The sequence below is a fragment of the Choloepus didactylus genome, chromosome 2 (genome assembly GCF_015220235.1).
Source record: "Choloepus didactylus isolate mChoDid1 chromosome 2, mChoDid1.pri, whole genome shotgun sequence".
Taxonomy (NCBI): Eukaryota; Metazoa; Chordata; class Mammalia; order Pilosa; family Megalonychidae; genus Choloepus; species Choloepus didactylus.
Genome location: NC_051308.1, coordinates 195083038 through 195102235, shown reverse-complemented (window position 1 = coordinate 195102235; position 19198 = coordinate 195083038). Strand labels below are relative to the sequence as shown.

Below are 19198 nucleotides of genomic sequence, written 5' to 3'. Positions count from 1 at the left end.
TTCTTATTGTTTTTGTGTATGTGGTAATGAAAATGTTCAAAGGTTGATTTTGCTGATGAATGCACAGCTATATAATGGTACTGTGAACAATTGAATGTACACTTTGTATGGCTGCATGGTATGTGAATATAACTCAATAAAAATGAATGTTCTAGTTTGCTAATGCTGCCAGAATGCAAAACACCAGAGATGGATTGGCTTTTACAAGAGGGGGTTTATTTGGTTACACAGTTACAGTCTTAAGGCCATAAAGTGTCCAAGGTAACACATCAGCAATTGGGTACCTTCGCTAGAGGATGGCCAGTGGCGTCCGGAAAACCTCTGTTAGCTGGGAAGGCACGTGGCTGGCGTCTGCTCCAAAGTTCTGGTTTCAAAATGGCTTTCTCCCAGGATGTTCCTCTCTAGGCTGCAGTTCCTCAAAAATGTCACTCTTAGTTGCACTTGGGGTATTTATCCTCTCTTAGCTTTTCCGGAGCAAGAGTCTGCTTTTGACGGCCGTCTTCAAACTGTCTTTCATCTGCAGCTCCTGTGCTTTCTTCCAAGTGTCCCTCTTGGCTGTAGTTCCTCTTCAAAATGTCACTCACAGCTGCACTGAGTTCCCTCTGCCTGTCAGCTCATTTATATGGCTCCACTGATCAAGGCCCATCCTAAATGGAAATATCCAATCAGAGTCATCACCCACAGCTGGGTGGGGCTCATCTCCAAAGAAACACTCAAAGAAATCTAATCAAAACTGATAACATCTGCCCACACAAGATTACATCAAAGATAATGGCGTTTGGGGGACACAATACATTCAAACTGGCACAATGAATTTTTTAAAAAAGCCAAAAAAAATAAAAAAGAAAAAAAAGAAACACAACTTGGGAGCAAAGGACTAGCAAACGCCAGCCACGTGCCTTCCCAGCTGACAGAGGTGTTCCAGATGCCATTGGCCATTCTTCAGTGAAGGTAATCTTTCATTGATGCCTTAGTTTGGACACTTTCATGGCCTCAGAACTGCAAATTTCTGACCTTATAAATACCCTTTATAAAAGCCAATCCATTTCTGATATTTTGCGTAATGGCACCATTAGCAAACTGGAACAAAGGGTGTATATGAAAAACGTACAGCTAGCATCCTACTTAATGGTGAAAGATTGAAAGCTTTCCTCTAACATCAGGAACAAGACAAAGATGCTCACCGTCGCCACTGTTATTCAGCATTGTACTAGGAGTTCTTGCCAGAGCCGTAAGGCAAGAAAAAGAAATAAAATCCATCCCAATTAGGAAGGAAGAAATAAAACTTTCCCTATTTGCAGATGACATGATCCTGTATGTAGAAAAACCTGAAACATCCACAACAAAGGTCCTCAAGCTAATAAATCAACTCAGCAAAGTGGTGGAGAACAAGATCAACACCCCAAAATCGGTAGTGTTTCTAAACACAGGTGTGCCGGTTTGTATATTTATGTCCCCCAGAAAAAGCTTTATTCTTTAATGCCTTCTTATGGGGGCAGATGTATTAGTGTGGATTGGGTTGGAACCTATTGGTTCAGTGTCCATGGAGATGTGGCCCACCCAACTGTAGGTTATAACTCCGATTGGATAATTTCCATGGAGGTGTGGCCTCGCCCGTTCAGCATGGGCCTTGTTTAGTTTACTGGGGCACTGTATAAGCTCAGACAGAAGGAGCTCATAGGTAGCTGGAGCTGAGACAGACATTTTGAAGATGGCCGTTGGAAGCTGATGCAGACATTTTGGAGAATGCCATTTTGAAATGCAACCTAAGAACAAGCAGACACCAGCCACATGTCTTCCCAGCTAACAGAGGTTTTCCAGATACCAATGGCCTTTCTCCAGTGAAGGTACCCTTTGTTGATGGACACTTTATGGCCTTAAGACTGTAACTGTGCAACCAAATAAACCTCCTTTATAAAAGCCAGTCCATCTCTGGTATTTTGCATTCCAGCAGCATTAGCAAACTGGAACAACAGGCAATGAATAAACAGAAGAAATCAATTAAAAAGTTCCATTTACAATAGCAACTAAAAGGATCAAGGATTTGTATAGAGAAAACTACAAAATATCTCTAAAAGAAATCAAAGAAGACCTAAACCAATGGAAGGACTTTCCATGTTCATGGATTGGAAGGCTAAATATTGTTAAGATGTCAGTCCTACCCAAAGCAATTTCTAGATTCATTGCAGTCTCAGTCAAAATTCCAACAGCCTTCTTTGCAGAAATGGAAAAGCCAATCCTCAAATTTATATGGAAGGATTAGGGGCCCTGAATAGTCAAAGCCGTCTTGAAAAAGAAGAATGAAGTTGGGCAACTCATTCTCCTGATCTTAAAACTTATTACAGGACCACAGTAGTCAAAACAGCCTGGTATGATTCAATGTAACTGAATTGAGAGCTCAGAAATCAACCCTCACATTTATGGCCAACTAATTTTTGAAAAGGTGCAAAGACCACTCAATAGGGAAAGAATAGTATCTTTAACAAATGGTGCTGATAAAACTGGATCTCCAGTTACAAAAAAGGACGACCACTCCTATCTCACACCTGATACAGGAATCAACTCAAAATGGATCAGGAACATAAATGTAAGAGCCAGAACGATATCAAACTCCTAGAAGAAATCCTAGGAAAGCATCTTCAGGATCTTTTATTAGGCAATGGTTTCTTAGACTTTATACCCAGACTACAAGCAACAAAAGATAAAATAGATAAATGGAACCTCATCAAAATGTAAAACTTTTATGCCTCAAAGGACTTTATCATGAAAGTAAAAAAGATAACCTACGTAATGGGAGAAAATATTTGGAAGCCACCTATCCAGTAAATGTTTAATATCCAGAATATATAATGAAATCCTTCAGCTCAACAACAAAAAGACAAGCAACCCAATTGAAAAAATGGGCAAGACTTAAATAGACATCTCTCCAAAGAAGATATACAAATTGCCAGAAACCACATGAAAAAATGCTCAGCATCTTTAGCCATCAGAGAAATTAAGATCAAAGCCATAATGAGATACCATTTCACACCTGTAAGAATGGCTGCTATTAAAAAAATGGAAAATTACAAATGTTGGAGATGATACGGAGAAATAGGAACACTCATTCATTGCTGGTAGGAATGTAAAATGGTGCTATGGAAGACAGTTTGCCAGCTCCTCAGATAGCTAAGTATAGAATTAACCGTATGATCCAGCAATCCTACTACTAGGTATATATCTGAAAGAATTGAAAATGAGGAATCAAACTCATATTTGTATACCAACATTCATGGTAGTATTATTCACAATGCCAAAAGATGGAAGCAACCCAAGTGTCCATCAACCAGTGAATGGACAAGTGAAATGTGGTTTATGCATACAGTGGAATATTATTTGGCCATAAAAAGGAATGAAATCCTGATACCTGGATGAACTTTGAAGACTTCATGTTGAATGAAGTACATCAGACACAAAAGGATAAATATTGTATGATTTTACTGATACAAAATCTTTAGAATTTGTAATCACATACATTCAGAATCTAGTATAGGTTACCAGGAGACAGGGTGGGGATAGGGAATGGGGACTTAATGCTTAATTGGTGCAGAATTTCTGTTTGGGTTGATTGTAAAGTCTTGGAAATGAATGATGGTGATGGTAGTACAACATTGTGAGTGTAAATAACAGCACTGAATTATATATGTGAATGTGGTTAAAAAGAGAAATTTTAGGTTGTATATATGTTATTAGAATAAAGATTAAAAGATAAAACATAGGACTGTACAACACAGTGAACTATATTATAAACGATGCACTATGGTTAATAGTATAATTATTAAAATGTTCTTCCATGAATTATAATAAATGTACCACACTAATGCAAGGAATTAATTATAGAGTGATATGTGGAAAAAATGCACCCTAATGTAAACTATGGACTCTAGTTAATAGTACAGTTATAATATTCTTTCATCAGCTTAGCAAAGATCCAACACTAATGCAAACTGTTAATAATGGGGGTGAGGTATTGGAACATTATTTTATTTACATGATTTATCTGGAAACCTACATCTTCTCTAATTAAAAAACTTAAGTTAAATGAAAGATTTAAAAGTATAACTTGTAAGAGAAAATATAAGATAAAAATCTTAGTGACCTTGTGTTCTGGTTTGCTAATGCTCCTTTTGCAAAACACCAGAAATGGATTGGCTTTTATAAAGGGGGTTTATTTGGTTACACAGCTACAGTCTTAAGGCCATAATGTGTCCAAGGTAACACATCAACAATCGGGTACCTTCACTGGAGGATGGCCAATGGCATCTGGATAACCTCTGTTGGCTGGGAAAGCACATGGCTGGTGTCTGCTCCAGAGTTCTGGTTTCAAAATGACTTTCTCCCAAGATGTTCCTTTCTAGGCCATGGCTCCTCTTCAGAATGTCACTCACAGTTGCTCTTGGGGCGTTTGTCCTCACTTAGCTTCTCTGGAGCAAGAGTCTGCTTTCAGCGACCATCTTCAAACTGGCTCTCATCTGCAGCTACTCTCTCAGCTCCTGTGCATTCTTCAAAGTGTTCTTCTTGGCTTTAGCAAGCTCACTCCTTCTGTCTGAGCTTATATAGTGCTCCAGTAAACTAATCAGGGCCCATGCTGAATGGGCAGGGCCACACCTCCATGGAAATTATCCAATGAAAGATCTCGCCCACAGTTGAGTGGTCACATCTCCACGGAAACATCCAATCAAAAGCCTCCACCCCAATCAACACCAATACCTTTCCTGCCCACACAAGACTGCATTAAAGATAATGGCATTTTGGGGAACATAATACATCCAGACCAGCACACCTTGGTATTGTAGTGGGGTATGGGGGAAAACAATGAATTACATAAGGATGCAAGAATACCATTGGAGGTGATTCCTAGTGCTGTTTTTTTTCTGGAGGGTGTATTCATATGTCAAATTTCATCAAATTGAACACTTTAAATTTGTGTAGTTTATCAATTATATTTGATATAATTATAAAAAAATAATGCAGTTTCTTTATAGTAATGTAGTGGGCATTCAGATTTTTATCAGAAACCTGAGGAAAATAGAGCCAAATGTCAAAATCTCATGCAAAAAGGAGCAAGATTTTTTTCAACTCTTTGCTCAAAACCAGAGAGACAGGAATGAGGAAGTTTATGTTGATTGTGATATAATATAAGAATCTGAAATGGTATATTTTTGTAATTTTCCATCTTATGTAATTTAGGATGAAAGTTAGTCTGGCTTGTGGAGATTCTTTCTCATTCGTGAATTCTAGAACAGGAGTGTTAATTTATTTTAATTCAAAACTACACATATTCTTCTGAGAAGTGTGAAGTTACAAAACATAATTTTAAGGGTTCATGGTAGCACTAGCAAGAACAGATGGCTCCAAAATCTATTTAAGGAATGCTTGATTCTCTGGCCTTCAAGGACTAAATTTCTTTCCTTTTAGGGGAAGCAGAGCCTTTTTTTCAAAGGAATGAAAGGAGTTGGTGAAAGGTGCTTTAGAGAATTGTACAGAGGAAGGAGCTGATGTTCCACTGCTTATTGGTAGAGCTATTCCAAGACAGCATGTAATCTTACTTATAAATTCAAATAAAAGCATCTCTAAGAAAGAACTCTGTTCTCTCTAACTGCACTGGTTGCCATAGGAGGGAGCTGCTGACCTTTGCGTGCCTGGAACAAGACTGTCCAGATGGTCCTGTCCCCATGTCTCAAGATGCCCAGTGGCTGAATTGAACATTGGCTCCAGGACTCTGTGCTTCAAGCCAAACCCCTGGCTTTCCCTGTCTCCCAGCATTCATGCTTTTGCTACTATTTTTGCCCTTGAAAACATCAGTTCTAATCTCACCCATTTGGGGGAATGCTAGGGCTTAGTCCTTGTTTTTCTCCTTAGTCTCTATCATTTCCTTGATGATCTTATCCAGTCCTAGGGCCTTATATACTGTGTTTATGCTGATGTCTCTCAGATGTTGCCTTCCAGCCTGAATCTCTCCCCTGTTTTGTAGATTTGAGTGTCTTAATGTCCATTTGACATCTCTTGAATAGACACTTCAAGTTTAAAAAGTCCAACTCTAGCCTTCTGATCTTCCCTCAAAACTTGTTTTTATAGTCTTCCTTATCTCAATTAATGGCAGTGGCATCCTTCCAGTTAACTAAGCCCCAAACTTTGGAATCATCTTTGAATCTTCTTTTTCTCTTACCCTATGTCCAATCTATCAGGAAATTATGCTGACTCTACCTTCCAAATATATTTGGAATCCAACCATCTCTCAATCGTTGGACCAATCTTGGTCTAAGTTAACATTCTCTCTGACCTGATTTGTGTAGTAGCCTCCTAACTGATTTTCTTCTTGGTACCTGTTTTAGTTTCCTTGGCTGCTCAAGCAGATACCATGAAATGGGTCAGGTTAAACAATGCAAATTTATTTGCTTGCAGTTTTGAGACTGAGAAAATGGCCAAATCAAGACATCTTCAAGGCGATGCTTTCTTCCCAGAGACTGGTGTTCTGGGGCTGGATGCAGCAATCCTTGGTCCTTAGTTCCTATATCACGTAGCAGTGCACACAGTGGCCTCCCCTGGCCTCTCTGTTCTTTTCTGGGTTCCACTGAAGTTTAGCTTCTGGCTGCTGTTTGTGCTTTTTCTGAGCTTATGCTTCCTGTGGCTTTCTCCCTTTTTGTCTGAATTTCATTCCACTTAAAAAGAACTCCAGTAACAGGATTAAGACCCATCCTGATTGAGTTGGGCCACACCTTAGCAAAGTACCCTCATCATAAGGTCCTTTTTACATTGAGTTCACATCCAAGGGAATGGATTAAGTTTAAAAACATATTTTTCTGGGGTGTATGGCTCTAAGCCACCACAGCAGCCTTACCCCTGTCAGTCTATTCTCAGCACAGCAGCCTGAGTAATCTTGTCAGATCACTTCATTCCTTTGCTCTAAACCCCACAAAGGCTTTTCATCTCAGTCAGAATAAAAACTAAAGTCATCTACCCCATTTGTACCCCTTTAAATTATTTCCTCTCTGACCTCATTTCTTACACATCTTCATCCTCTTGCTAAGCCTCAGCCACATGGTTCTCCGTAATGTTTCTTAAACCTGCTTGGCGTGCTACCATGCTATACTTCAAGGCCTTTGCACCAGAAGCGTTAAATGCCTATAAGGCGCTTCCTTAGATATTCCCATCCATAGCTTTTCTTTCACTTCTTTCAGTAAGGTGTCCTCTGATTCTCCTTTTTTTTTTTTTTTTTTTGACTCTCCAATTTAAAATTGCTCCTGCCAGTACTTTCAGTCTCTCTTCCATTCTTTATTTTTCTCTGTAGCACTTATCATTGTCTAATGTTTTATGTATTTTACTTATTTATTTTGTTTATTATTTGTCTCTTCACTTACACACATGAATATAAGCTCCATGAAGGCAGGAATTTGTTTGTTTTGTTCACTACTAAATAAGCCAAACACCTAAAACAGTGCCTGCACCTTTGTTTTGATTTGCTAGTCTGCTGAAAGCAGATACCATAAAATGGGCTGGCTTTTAATAAATGGAAATTTATTAGTTTAAAAGCTTACAGTTCTGAGGCCGTGAAAATGTCCAAATCAAGGCATCTTCAAGACAATACCTTCTTCCTGAAGCCTGGCTGCTGAAGATCCTGGGCTCCTCTGTCATGTGGCAAGGCACATGGCAGTGTCTGCTGGTCTCTCCTTTCTCTTCTGGGTTTCCTTGCTTTCAGCTTCTTGCTTCCTGTAGTTTTCTCTCTCTTTGAGTTTAGTCTTCTTACAAAAGACTCCAGTCAGAGGATTGAGACCCACCCTTGGCCATGCCTTAACTGAAGATCAAAAGGTCCTACTTAAAATAGGTTTACACCCACAGAATGGATTAGCTTTAAGAACTTGATTTTCTGGGGTCCATACAGCTTCAAACCATCGCAACCACATTAGATATTCAATAAATATTTGGTAAATGAACAAATTAGAATTCATTGTCGGTGACACATAGATCCATAGGATTGGGAGGTTTGTTTTAGCCTCTGGAAATTAGTGAACTCCAGCTAACCTGGAGGGATAAGTATTTATATTTTTCTTAAAAATCTCCAGGAAATGATATTCTTCCATTTGTTCCACCATTATTCAGCTCAGTGTTTTTTTCTCTGTTCTATTTCTTTCCCTCCACTCATGCTGTTCTCTTTACCCAGAATGTTCTTTCTCTGTACCTGATCACAAAACCAATTCAAATGTTACAGCCTTTAGGATACCTTCCTAGAATTCTCCTTCCCCCAGACAGGATCAGTCTTCCCCTCCTCTGTTTTTACAGCTGTGCTTTATTAATATAGCATGTGTAGCTGTTGGGTGTGAATCCCTTCCCACTGTAAATTGTGGGTCCCTTGAGAGCAGAGAATATGTCTTTCATTCTTTATTGTATCCTTGGTGCAGTGATTGATTTTCATAGGTTTTCCACACCTCTGTTATGAATCTTCCTACTTATAGCCCTTGTTGATTGCTTGATAAATGTTTATAGAATTGAATTGTTAAAACTTATTTTATTAGATACCTAATATATGTGACTCTGCAGTTACAAATGAAGTGAAAAATTTTTTAAAAATCCTGTTATCAACATTTATTTCACTATAACTCCAAGAATAAGACAACTCTCCAAATCATCCTACTCATGATTTACTAATTAATATATTCAACAGAATATTTATTGCCTTGTTAGCAAGGCTAACACAGCATGCAAATTGTAGCTCTTCCTCAAGGCCCTGCTTAGACTTCTCTACAAGCCCCTTCCAGTTCAAATAGATAGGCTCAAACTATCATTTTTTAATATGAGAGCTTAGAGAGGTAACTGAAGGACATAGTGTGTTAATTCAGAGATGGATTAGATATTATAACTCCTCATTCTCCCATTTCTCCAGATCATTCCATCCCTAGAACTGTATTATTTTAATTAGTGATTTTCATGTATGGTTAGACTCAAAGGTTGGGAAATACAGGGAAATACAGCTTAAAATTGTTCTTAAAATGATTCTTTTGAGATAAAACACATGCTGCATTTAGCTCAGTGCCTGGCACATGGTTAGTGCTGTATACAGGTTAGCTATTTTGCACATACTGTTCTCACTGCGTTGTTTCCCTGCCTTTTGTCAGTTAGAAAAGAAGGGTCTGATTCCTATTATCTCATAAAAGGTACTCTGTTTATTGAATTATTATCTGCCACTTTTAATGTTGCTTTAAGGTTCAATTAGGCAGGGTGAAAAGACAAGCATACGCATTTTATTTAACACTTAAGCAGTGCTTGTTATGTCCCTAGTGTTAAGTGCTTTATAAATATTAACTTATTTAATCCTCATAACTCTATGAAATACTTATATCCCATTTTACAGAGGAAACTGGGACATAAAGCGGTGCCTAGGAGTAGAGAATATGTCTTTCATTCTTTCATAGTTAGTAGCAAAATCAGGATTCAAACACAGGCATTCTGTCTCCAAAGTCCTTGCTATTAATCAAAAAACAGTGGTAAATGTGGATGATGCCATATAAGAAGCACAAAGAATATGCTATGGCAGTTTAAAGAAGAGAGTGATCATATTTGTGTCTGATTGGGGGATAAAGATGACTACATGCAGGAAGTGGTGTTTTTACAAAGTCTTGATTTGGGGGTCAGCTTTTTCAGGTGCCTGGATATAGGAGAAGAAAAGGGAAGCTAATAATAGTATGTACAAATGTTAGGCATCAGCACTTAGTCCTACATATGAGTGGCTACTAATGATGTAATAGGAAGAGAGGCAAAACAGGAAAACAGGTTTGGGACTAAGGATAGACAGCTTGTGATTTTGAATGGAATACAAGGTGGAGGAGATGTGGACGTGATCATAGCTGTGCTTTGGTAAGTATGGAAACATTGTGTAGAATAAATTGGAGCTAATAGAGACTGACTGTAGGAAAACCGATTGGAAGGTTATTAGTGAAACCAGGTAAGAGGTAATTAGGTCTTGAACTGTGGTAAAGATAGGGATAGGTACAAGAGATACTACAGAATTTGAGCTGATAGAGCAGAGTCAAGTATTTATATCATTATATGACAAGTTTAAGTTTATTTTATGGTCAATAGGGTCCTTTGGCCATCTGGGAAACCCTCCCTTAGTGTAAATGAACACTATTTTAAGGGAAAGAAAATCTGTTCGTTTGTCTCTAAAGAAATATGAAGTTTATGTATCTCATTGAGCTTGAAATTGACAGGGAAATGATTTTCTCCTTAGAGCCTAGCTAATTTAATCGGAATATCCGAATTGAAAATGTTTATTAATCCACTTAGTGTGGACAAAATTAGAAACTAGCCTAATGATTTGGAAGAAATGATGACTATAACATTCTTTAAAATTGCTACGTGATCATCTCAGTTCCTTTCATGTGATAAAAATGTAAATTGTAAGTGAGAACCTTAGTCTATCAGTTGATTTTGCTACACAGGAATCTTCTAGCTGACTGACCTTGTTTGCGAATGACTTAACCTTTGGAAAAGTTCATTAGATGTGGTTTTAAATTAGTGCTAAACCTGAGTGTGAGAGGAATATTCAATTATTGTTTGGGCACCACTAGTGATACAGTAATATTTTACAATGTTAACTTTGTAAGAATTATAAACCTAACAAAGTCAAGTCAGGACAGGGCAATACCTTAAAAATGTATTGATGCAGGAATATAAAAAATATCAAGACATTCATCTGGTATTTTTCACGCTTTGGTGCTCCAATTTATAATGTAATAGGACAAATATAAAGCAAAATAACATTAAAATTTTGGATTAGATTGTCAGTGGATTGAAGCCATTTTACAGGATTGGAACAGAAAGTCAGACAAATGCAATGGCAAAAAGAGAAAAATGGGAAATAAGAACAAATAATCCTTAGCCTGTTTTAACAAGAGGTCAGAGTTTCGCATCAAGATAAATTCAGATTTCTTTACCAGAGACAGAATAGTGACCCATGAGTATTTTTAGGGTAGATTCCGAGTTATCATCTTAAATCTTTTGTTAAGAGCAAAGCAAAATGTTAGTAACTGATTTTGTTGATGGTGTCAAACATAAGTTAATAAATCTAAGAAATGCATTTCTAAAGGAAAGCCTTCACTCCTTTGTATATATGTGGAAAAAGAAAGTAGGTGTATTTAAATATGGGACATTCTTTTGTACTTAGAGTTTCAGTACTCAGAGAATCCAGTGGATAGAAACTATTCCGATTTGCTAAACTTATTTTAGTTATTTGAGTTTGGTAAAGCAATAAGACAAAAAAAAAATGAATGCTAGATGTTTAGGGAATTTTAGTGTATTTTGATTTTTTTACTAATGGTAATTGTGATTTGTTACTGTTTCCATTATTTGGTATCCCCTTTGTCACTTTAATAAGTAATATTACTCTGTTAGTTTCGTTTGAAAGAATGGAATTTTACCATGCCAGGCAGAAAAATGCACTTTCCTGGCAAAATAAAGTTAACCTTTTTCTTTGATTGCAGATGATGAAAGCCATGAACAAATCCAATGAGCATGTCTTGGCAGGAGGTGCCTGCTTCAATGAGAAGGCAGACTCTCATCTTGTGTGTGTACAGAACGATGATGGAAACTATCAGACCCAGGCAATCAGTATCCACAATCAGCCCAGGAAGGGTGAGCATTTAAGCTGGTTGAGATTATGATAAGGAAGGTTGTACTGGACTTGGAAAATTGGAATCAGCCTCTCAGCCTCGTAACTGTCACTTTCTAGATCGGTGACCACAAAAACGTCAACCGTTCCAGACCTACGCGCCAGATTATGTTGACTCCCCACTGGCCAAACTCACAGTTGCAAATGGGATGTCTGCTATTATTAAGGGAATTGTTTTTGAAAATACTGCCTCAGGATGCTGACCAGACCAGCGCTGGTATTTGAAGGAGGGAGACTGCCTCATAAGAGTATGCTTATGTAGAATTGGAGCTGGTTAAATGACCATACCCCCAAAACGTTAACAGATTGACAGGAGTCTGAAGGAAGGCTTCTAGGTTCATTGCTACTCAGAATGTAATCTCATCATTTAGGAGATTGTTGGAAATGAAGACTGTATTCCCCAAATCTGCCAAATCAGAATTTGCATTTTAACACAATTGCTGAGTGATTCAAATGCCCATTGGAGTTTGAGAAGCACCGTTTTTGGGACATTTCCCAGTTTTCTCAGGTTCTGTGCTTTTAAATAATGTTTAAATAAATAATAAAAGCCTTGCTTAATAAATTAAATTTGAGAAACCCAAGATTAAACACATTTAAACCTATGAGACTTTTCAGAGCCTTTAACAAGCTGATGTGTATTTTAATTTACTGAGAGGATATGTCTAGTCTTTCCCAAATTTATTTGACCACAAATCTGTTTTTTTTCTCAGAGTATCTCCCAGAATTTTCTTCAGTATCTTTTATGAAATACTTCTCTAAGACATATTCTGTAGATCTCTGTCTTCAATATACTTTATTTTTCCTGAGATTTCTTCATCTTTAATACATGAAATACAGTCAATTCTCTAAATCTGACATTCTGTTGAGACACCTGAGAAAAGTAGTGAATCAACAGAAATGGCCCAAATAAATAAATCCAACCTTCCCAAACTCAAAGCAGTTTTTTAGTTCTTTAGTGAAAGTTCTAAATGACTTAAAAATTTTATGAATATATATATGTGTGAATTTTTTTGTCTCATGATAGAATTATTAAATAAAAGAAATGGAAAACAAATTTTGACGCGCAAAAATGTTTAAAGATTTTTATTTTACTTTACATAATATCTATAAACTACTATAATATATTCCATAATTGCCATAATGGTGCTTTTTTTTTTAAATTCAGTTTCATTGAGATACATTCATATACCATGCAATCATCCATGGTGTACAATCAACTGTTCACAGTACCATCATATGCTTTGCATTCATCACCGCAATCTATTTTTGAACATTTTCCTTACACCAGAAAGGATAAGAATAGGAATAAAAAATAAAAGTAAAAAGAACACCCAAACCATCCCCCCCATCCCACCGTATTTTTTCATTTAGTTTTTGTCCCCATTTTTCTACTCATCCATCCATACACTGGATAAAGGGAGTGCAATCCACAAGGTTTTCACAATCACATTGTCAACCCTTGTAAACTACATTGTTATACAATCATCTTCAAGAATCAAGGCTACTGGGTTGGAGTTTGATAGTTTCAGGTATTTACTTCTAGCTATTCCAATACATTAGAACCTAAAAAGGGTTATCTATATAGTGTGTAAGAATGTCCACCAGAGTGTCTTCTCGACTCCATTTGAAATCTGTCAGCCAGTGAAACTATTTTGTTTTATTTTGCATCCCCCTTCTGGTCAAGATGTTTCAATCCATTGCCGGGTCCACATTCATCCCCAGGAGTCATATTCTGCATTGCCAGGGAGATTTACACCCCTGGGAGTCAGATCTCACGTAGAGGGGAGGGCAGTAAGTTCACCTGCCGAGTTGGCTTAGCTAGAGAGAGAGGCCACATCTGAGCAATAAAGAGGTACTCAGGGGAAGACTCTTCGGCATAATTATAAGCAGTTTTAGCCTCTCCTTTGTAGTAATGAGCTTCGTAAGAGCAAGCCCCAAGATAGAGGCTCGGTATATCAAGCCATCAGTCCTCAATGTTTGTGAGAACATCAGCAGCAATCCAGGTGAGGAAGTCCAGTGCTTCCACATTTTCCCCCAGCTCCTCAGGGGGTTCCTGCATATGTATTTTTATTCTCTGCCAAAATTACTTTGGGACGTGTTGCTATTTCACACTAACCTGTATCAATCTACCAGATCTCACTTCCTATTCAAAGTGCCATGTAATTATGGTGTTTGCACAAACTGACTGTAGAAGTTATATTGTTTAGAAAACATAGATCCCATGCCAAATAAACATCTCTTCCCTTGGTATCACATGGCAGCTGAAGTTTTAAAAACAGTCAGTTTCGACCTTTACCCTTTGGCCCAATTTGCCCTAGTCTTAACCAGATCTGCGTCATTCATATCTCTTATTGAAGTCTGGGCTCTTTTTCAGTTTCTTTGTTTTTTTTTTTTTTAAACAGTTGGTGTATGTGCTAATACTGACATTCATAGCTGCCGAGCTCTAGCTCTGAATTTTAGGTGTCACACAAACACCCAACATTCCAGAGACTGATCAGGTCATACACAAAGGGATCAGTATCTCAGAGTTTGGAGATAACCATTACGATTCAGGAATAGATGTGACTGCTGTGAGAGCTTACAATCTAGGGACAATTACTATAATCATTCCCCTGATAGGCTGTGTTCTAAGATTCTCAATATACTTTTTTTTTTTAATTTTATTTTGAAATAAATTCAAATTTACATGAATAGTTGCAAAAACAATACTAGCCCCATACACAGAATTCCATCATACCCTGACCTCCCTCCCCCGATAGCTCAATCCACCAACTTTAACATGCTGTCACATCACTATTTCTTTCCCTCCGTCCCTCCTTGTCATTCGTCATATATTTCTCTGTGTTCTGAATATATAAGAGTTAGCTGCACACATCCTTGAACAGCCACTGTAATTCACGTATGTACTTCCCATGAACAAGAACATTCTTTTATGTATTTCCATTAAGAACAGCTAAGAAGTATAAGAGATTCAACAATGATACAGTGCTTGCATTCTATATTTCCTTTTCCTTATGTCTCAACTGTGTCCCTTTGAGCCTCCTGTCCTCCACCCTCCAGTCCCATCCAAGTTCATCCTCAGCATTCAATTGTCGTCTAGTTAGACTGTCTTTTTTTTTTTTTTTTTCTTTTTTCAATTGTGGAAACATATATGCAGCCTATATCTTCCCATTCCACCCCTTTCCTAGCCTTCCGTTAGTGGGATTAATCACATTTAGAATGATGTTATGCTCTTTCCCACCATCCATTACTAGAAATTTCCCCTCACCTCAAACAGCAACCCTACACTCCTTTCTTAACTTCCCATTGCCCCTTCCCCCATTTCTCTTAACCCAAACTCTACTTTTCACCTCTATGCTTATATTCTCTGATAATTTCTTTGTGTTTACTGTGGGGCTTAAAATTAACCTCTTAAATCCCTATCAATCTTGTTTTTCTTTTATACCACCTTCACTTCAATAGGACACACAAACTATGTTCCCATACTCCTTCATTCCCCCACGTTTATATAGTTGTCTAAAATTACATATTTTACATTGAGTTCAAAACCGTTGATTTGTCCTTAGAGTTTGTGTATTTTTTATCATGTAGGAAGTAAATAGTGGAGTTATAGTTAAAAAATTATTGACTTCTATTTGTATTCCATTGTGTTTGGAGAATGTTCTTTGAGTATATTCAATTTTTTTTTTTTTTTTTTTTTTTAAATTTCCTGAGGCTTGTTTTATGTCCCAGCTTATGGTCCTTTCTGGGGAAAGATCTGTGATCACTAGAGAAAAATGAGTGTCCTGGTGATTTGGGATGTAAGGTACTATATATGTCTTAAAATTCTCTATATCTCTTTTTCCTTTCTTTGTCTCTCTGTTGGTAGGGCTTCCTTTAGAATCTGAAGTCAGGCAGGTCTTTTATTGACAAAGTCTCTCAGCATTTGTTTGTCTGTGAAAAATTTAAGCTCTCCCTCAAATTTGAAGGAGAGTTTTGCTGGATAAAGTATTCTTGGCTGGAAATTTTTCTCTCTCAGAATTTTAAATATGTCATGCCACTGCCTTCTCGTCTCCATAGTGGCCGCTGAGTAGTCACTACTTAGTCTTATGTTGTTTCCTTTGTATGTGGTGAATTGCTTTTCTCTTGCTGCTTTCAGAACTTGCTCCTTCTCTTCAGTATTTGAGAGTCTGATCAGAATATGTCTCGGAGTGGGTTTATTTGGATTTATTCTATTTGGAGTTCTCTGGGCATTTATGCTTTGTGTGTTTATATTGTTTAGAAGGTTGGGGAAGTTTTCTCCAACAATTTCTTTGAATACTCTTTCTAGACCTTTACCCTTCTCTTCCCCTTCTGGGACACCAATGAGTCTTAAGTTTGGATGTTTTATTTTATCTATCGTATCCCTGAGATCCATTGCGATTTTTTCAATTTTTTTCTCCATTCTTTCTTTTGTTCTTTCATTTTCTGTTCTGTGGATTTCTAGGACACTGAGATGTTGTTCAGCTTCCTCTAGTCTTGTATTGTGAATATCGAGAGTCTTTTTAATTTGGCCAACAGTTTCTTTTATTTCCATAAGATCTTCTATTTTTTTTATTTACTCTTGCAGTGTCTTCTCTATGCTCTTCTAGGGTCTTTTTTATGGCGCTTATATCCTGGGCCATGGTCTTCTTGATGTCCTTTAAATCCTTTGCCATGTTTTAGTTCTTTGATTGTAGTTCTTTAATTACTTTTGTGAGGTATAACATTTCTTCTGAAATTTTGATTTGTGTGTTTGGAGCTGGATTCTCCATATCATCTGGTTTTATCATACGCATTAAGATTTTCTGTTGTTTTTGGCCTCTTGGCATTTGTTTTGCTTGATAGGGTTCTTTCAAGTTGTATCAAAAAAAAAAAAAAAGGATATCAATCTGATTTTTCTGAGACAGTTTGGTGACATACACTTTCTCTAAGTAACCGGCAGATGGCGTCTGTGAGCCACCTATATCCCTCCAGTCAGTTCTCAACCTTTTTTCCCGCGTAGTGTGGGGAAATGATTCTTGTGTGTTCAGTTGGAGAGCTCAGCCTGGACGTGCCGCTGGAGTCGCCCACCCTGAATGTGGGGCGCGTGCACGGGTGGCCAGGGAGGAAGGGCAGCTCTCTCTCGGTGTCCCATAAACCACCGGACTTGGCGTAGCGCCCCTGGGTTCTCCGAGTGGATCCCCCCTCCCAGCCGCGATCTTCCCTCAGCTGAGGGGGATGCCGTGCTACGTCATCAGTGTGCGCCATCCCTCTAGGGAAGCCCTGGGCCGCTTGGCTGTGCCGCGGGGCTCTCAGCTCGTTTCAGAATGCAGAATGTGTGAGGCTGTCTTTACTGCAACGCCTTGTGGGCTGAGAGCAGCTGAGGTTTTCTCCACAGAGAGCGAGCGAGAGACAGAATATTTTCCCTGATTCTCCCAAGGTCAGTTGTCACCAAAAGCCTCTGTCTGCTTGTTGAGGATTCGCTGTCTGTATTGAGCAGTTATTATTAAAACCTCACTTGGAGCTGGGCTGAGAAAGTGCATGGTGCGGCTTCCGTGAGGGAGGGGCTCCCAGCTCTAGGTTCTCGGCTCTCAGTGCGGGTCCACAATTTTACTTACAGATTTTATGCTGTGATCTCGGGCATTCCTCCCAATTCAGGTTGGTGGATGTTGAGTGTACTGTCACGTTTGTCTCCCCGCTACCATTCCAGGTTATTTACTATTTTTTTGTTCATTTATGAATTGTTCTGGGGGAGACTAATTCTTCTACTTCTTTCTATCCCGCCATCTTCCCAGAATCCTCTCAATATACTTTTTAAATCATTTGTTTGGTGAAGGCATAAAAGGAACGTTTAACATTATATTAAGTATCATATCCAAAATAGGAGAGATGATGAGTCTACAGTGCTCGTTAGTCAAATCCTATCTAGAATATTGGACTAAGTTCTAGATATCATTAATGTAAGTATATTGATAAAACTGGAGTGTCTCCAGAGAATGATTCAAGACCTGTGAGAAGTCTGGAAATTAGGTCAAAGGGTGACCTCTTGAATAAAGTATAAACATTTAACCTGAAAAAGTATGGAAGAGGGGAAAAGAGAGCTAACTCTATTTTTAAGGTTATCTACTATGTGGAAATAAGGTTCAAGTTATTCTCTATAGCTAAAAAAGGCTAGAACCAGCACAATGGGTGAAAGTTACAGGGAGCCAGATTTTGGTTCAATATTGAGAGCTCACTGTGTAATACTGAGAGTTACCCAGTAGCTGCCTTGTGCTATTGTGGGCTCCCTCTCACTAGGGGTCTCCAACAGAGACTGGATGACCACCTGTTGGAGATATTTTAAAGAAGATGGCTGGGAAGTTGGTTTAGCTCAGTCCAGTTTAAAATGTGGAAAAATCAAGAAAATAAGGACAGTGTAGTGAGGTTTTCACAAAGCTAAATGTAAATAAATATCTTTTCTTTTATGAAGAGATGGTGTTAGTAGAGTTTGTTTTTTAAATGGGTATTTGTTTATTAATAACTCTACTTGGCACAATTAAATAGATGACAGCCATATCTCCATCTTCATATATCTCATCTAAAAAATCTGGAAATCAATGAATTAGATCAGAGGTCAGCAAATTTTTTTCTTTGGAGGGCCAGATTAATAAATATTTTTGGCATTGTAGGCTCTGTGGTCTTTATTGCCAACTACTCATCTCTGCTTTTGTAATACAAAAAGTGTCATAAACAATAGGTAAATGAGTGGGCATGATTGTGTTCCAATAAAATTTTATTTTCAAAAACAGGCTGTGGGCCAAGTGGGCTCTATCTAGTCTGCTGAACCCTGGACTTGATGACCACGAAGATTTCTTTGCTTGTAAGATTATTTGATTCTTAACTGGTGGAAGAGCAAAATGAAATGGGGGAGTTTATCGTAAAACCTCATTCCCAAAACTATCATAAGCATCAGAATTCTTAGTTACTTGTATATTGTGGTATATAGAGTTGGCATATTTTTTTTCTGTATGATGATGGTTAGAATTTAAAACTATCAAATATTTCATTATTGTTCTCAATCCCTTCATTTCGATGGGAGTCTATCTTCACTAAACTATTTCTATTGCTATTTTAGTGACTGGTGCCAGTTTCTTTGTGTTCAGTGGCGCTCTGAAATCCTCTTCAGGATACCTTGCCAAGTCCAGTATTGTGGAAGGTAAAGAATGAGCTTTTACCGTATGTACATTAGTTTACTCCTGATTGTATAGCTGAAAAGCAAGGGACATAAGGGAAACCTTGACACTTCTGCTTTTATTATCTGACTCCTACTATTTATTCAGTAGCATTTCCTTCTTAAGCAAATTAAAATTGTCATGAGAGTGCTTAGTTCTCCAAAGATAGAAATAAGTGGTAGAGATAACATGGGACAGTGAGATAAAAATTTGATAGGTGACCTTTCTGAACTCTGGGATGAACATACCTGGGAGTATGTAGTCTGAGTTCAGACATACCATTGGGTGCAAATCTATAAATGTG

The 19198-nt window shown here is 37.9% G+C and overlaps 1 protein-coding gene across 3 annotated transcripts in view; it reads left to right on the top strand.

Moving 5' to 3' along the window:
* Window positions 1–19198, top strand: part of ZFYVE9 (zinc finger FYVE-type containing 9) — a 205389-nt gene that overhangs the window by 168821 nt on the left and 17370 nt on the right. For all 3 annotated transcript variants that reach the window (XM_037827231.1, XM_037827230.1, XM_037827232.1), the window contains 2 exons: window positions 11517–11667; window positions 18798–18878. In XM_037827231.1, the coding sequence (XP_037683159.1) occupies window positions 11517–11667; window positions 18798–18878 (232 nt within the window). The remainder of the gene's footprint in view (window positions 1–11516; window positions 11668–18797; window positions 18879–19198) is intronic.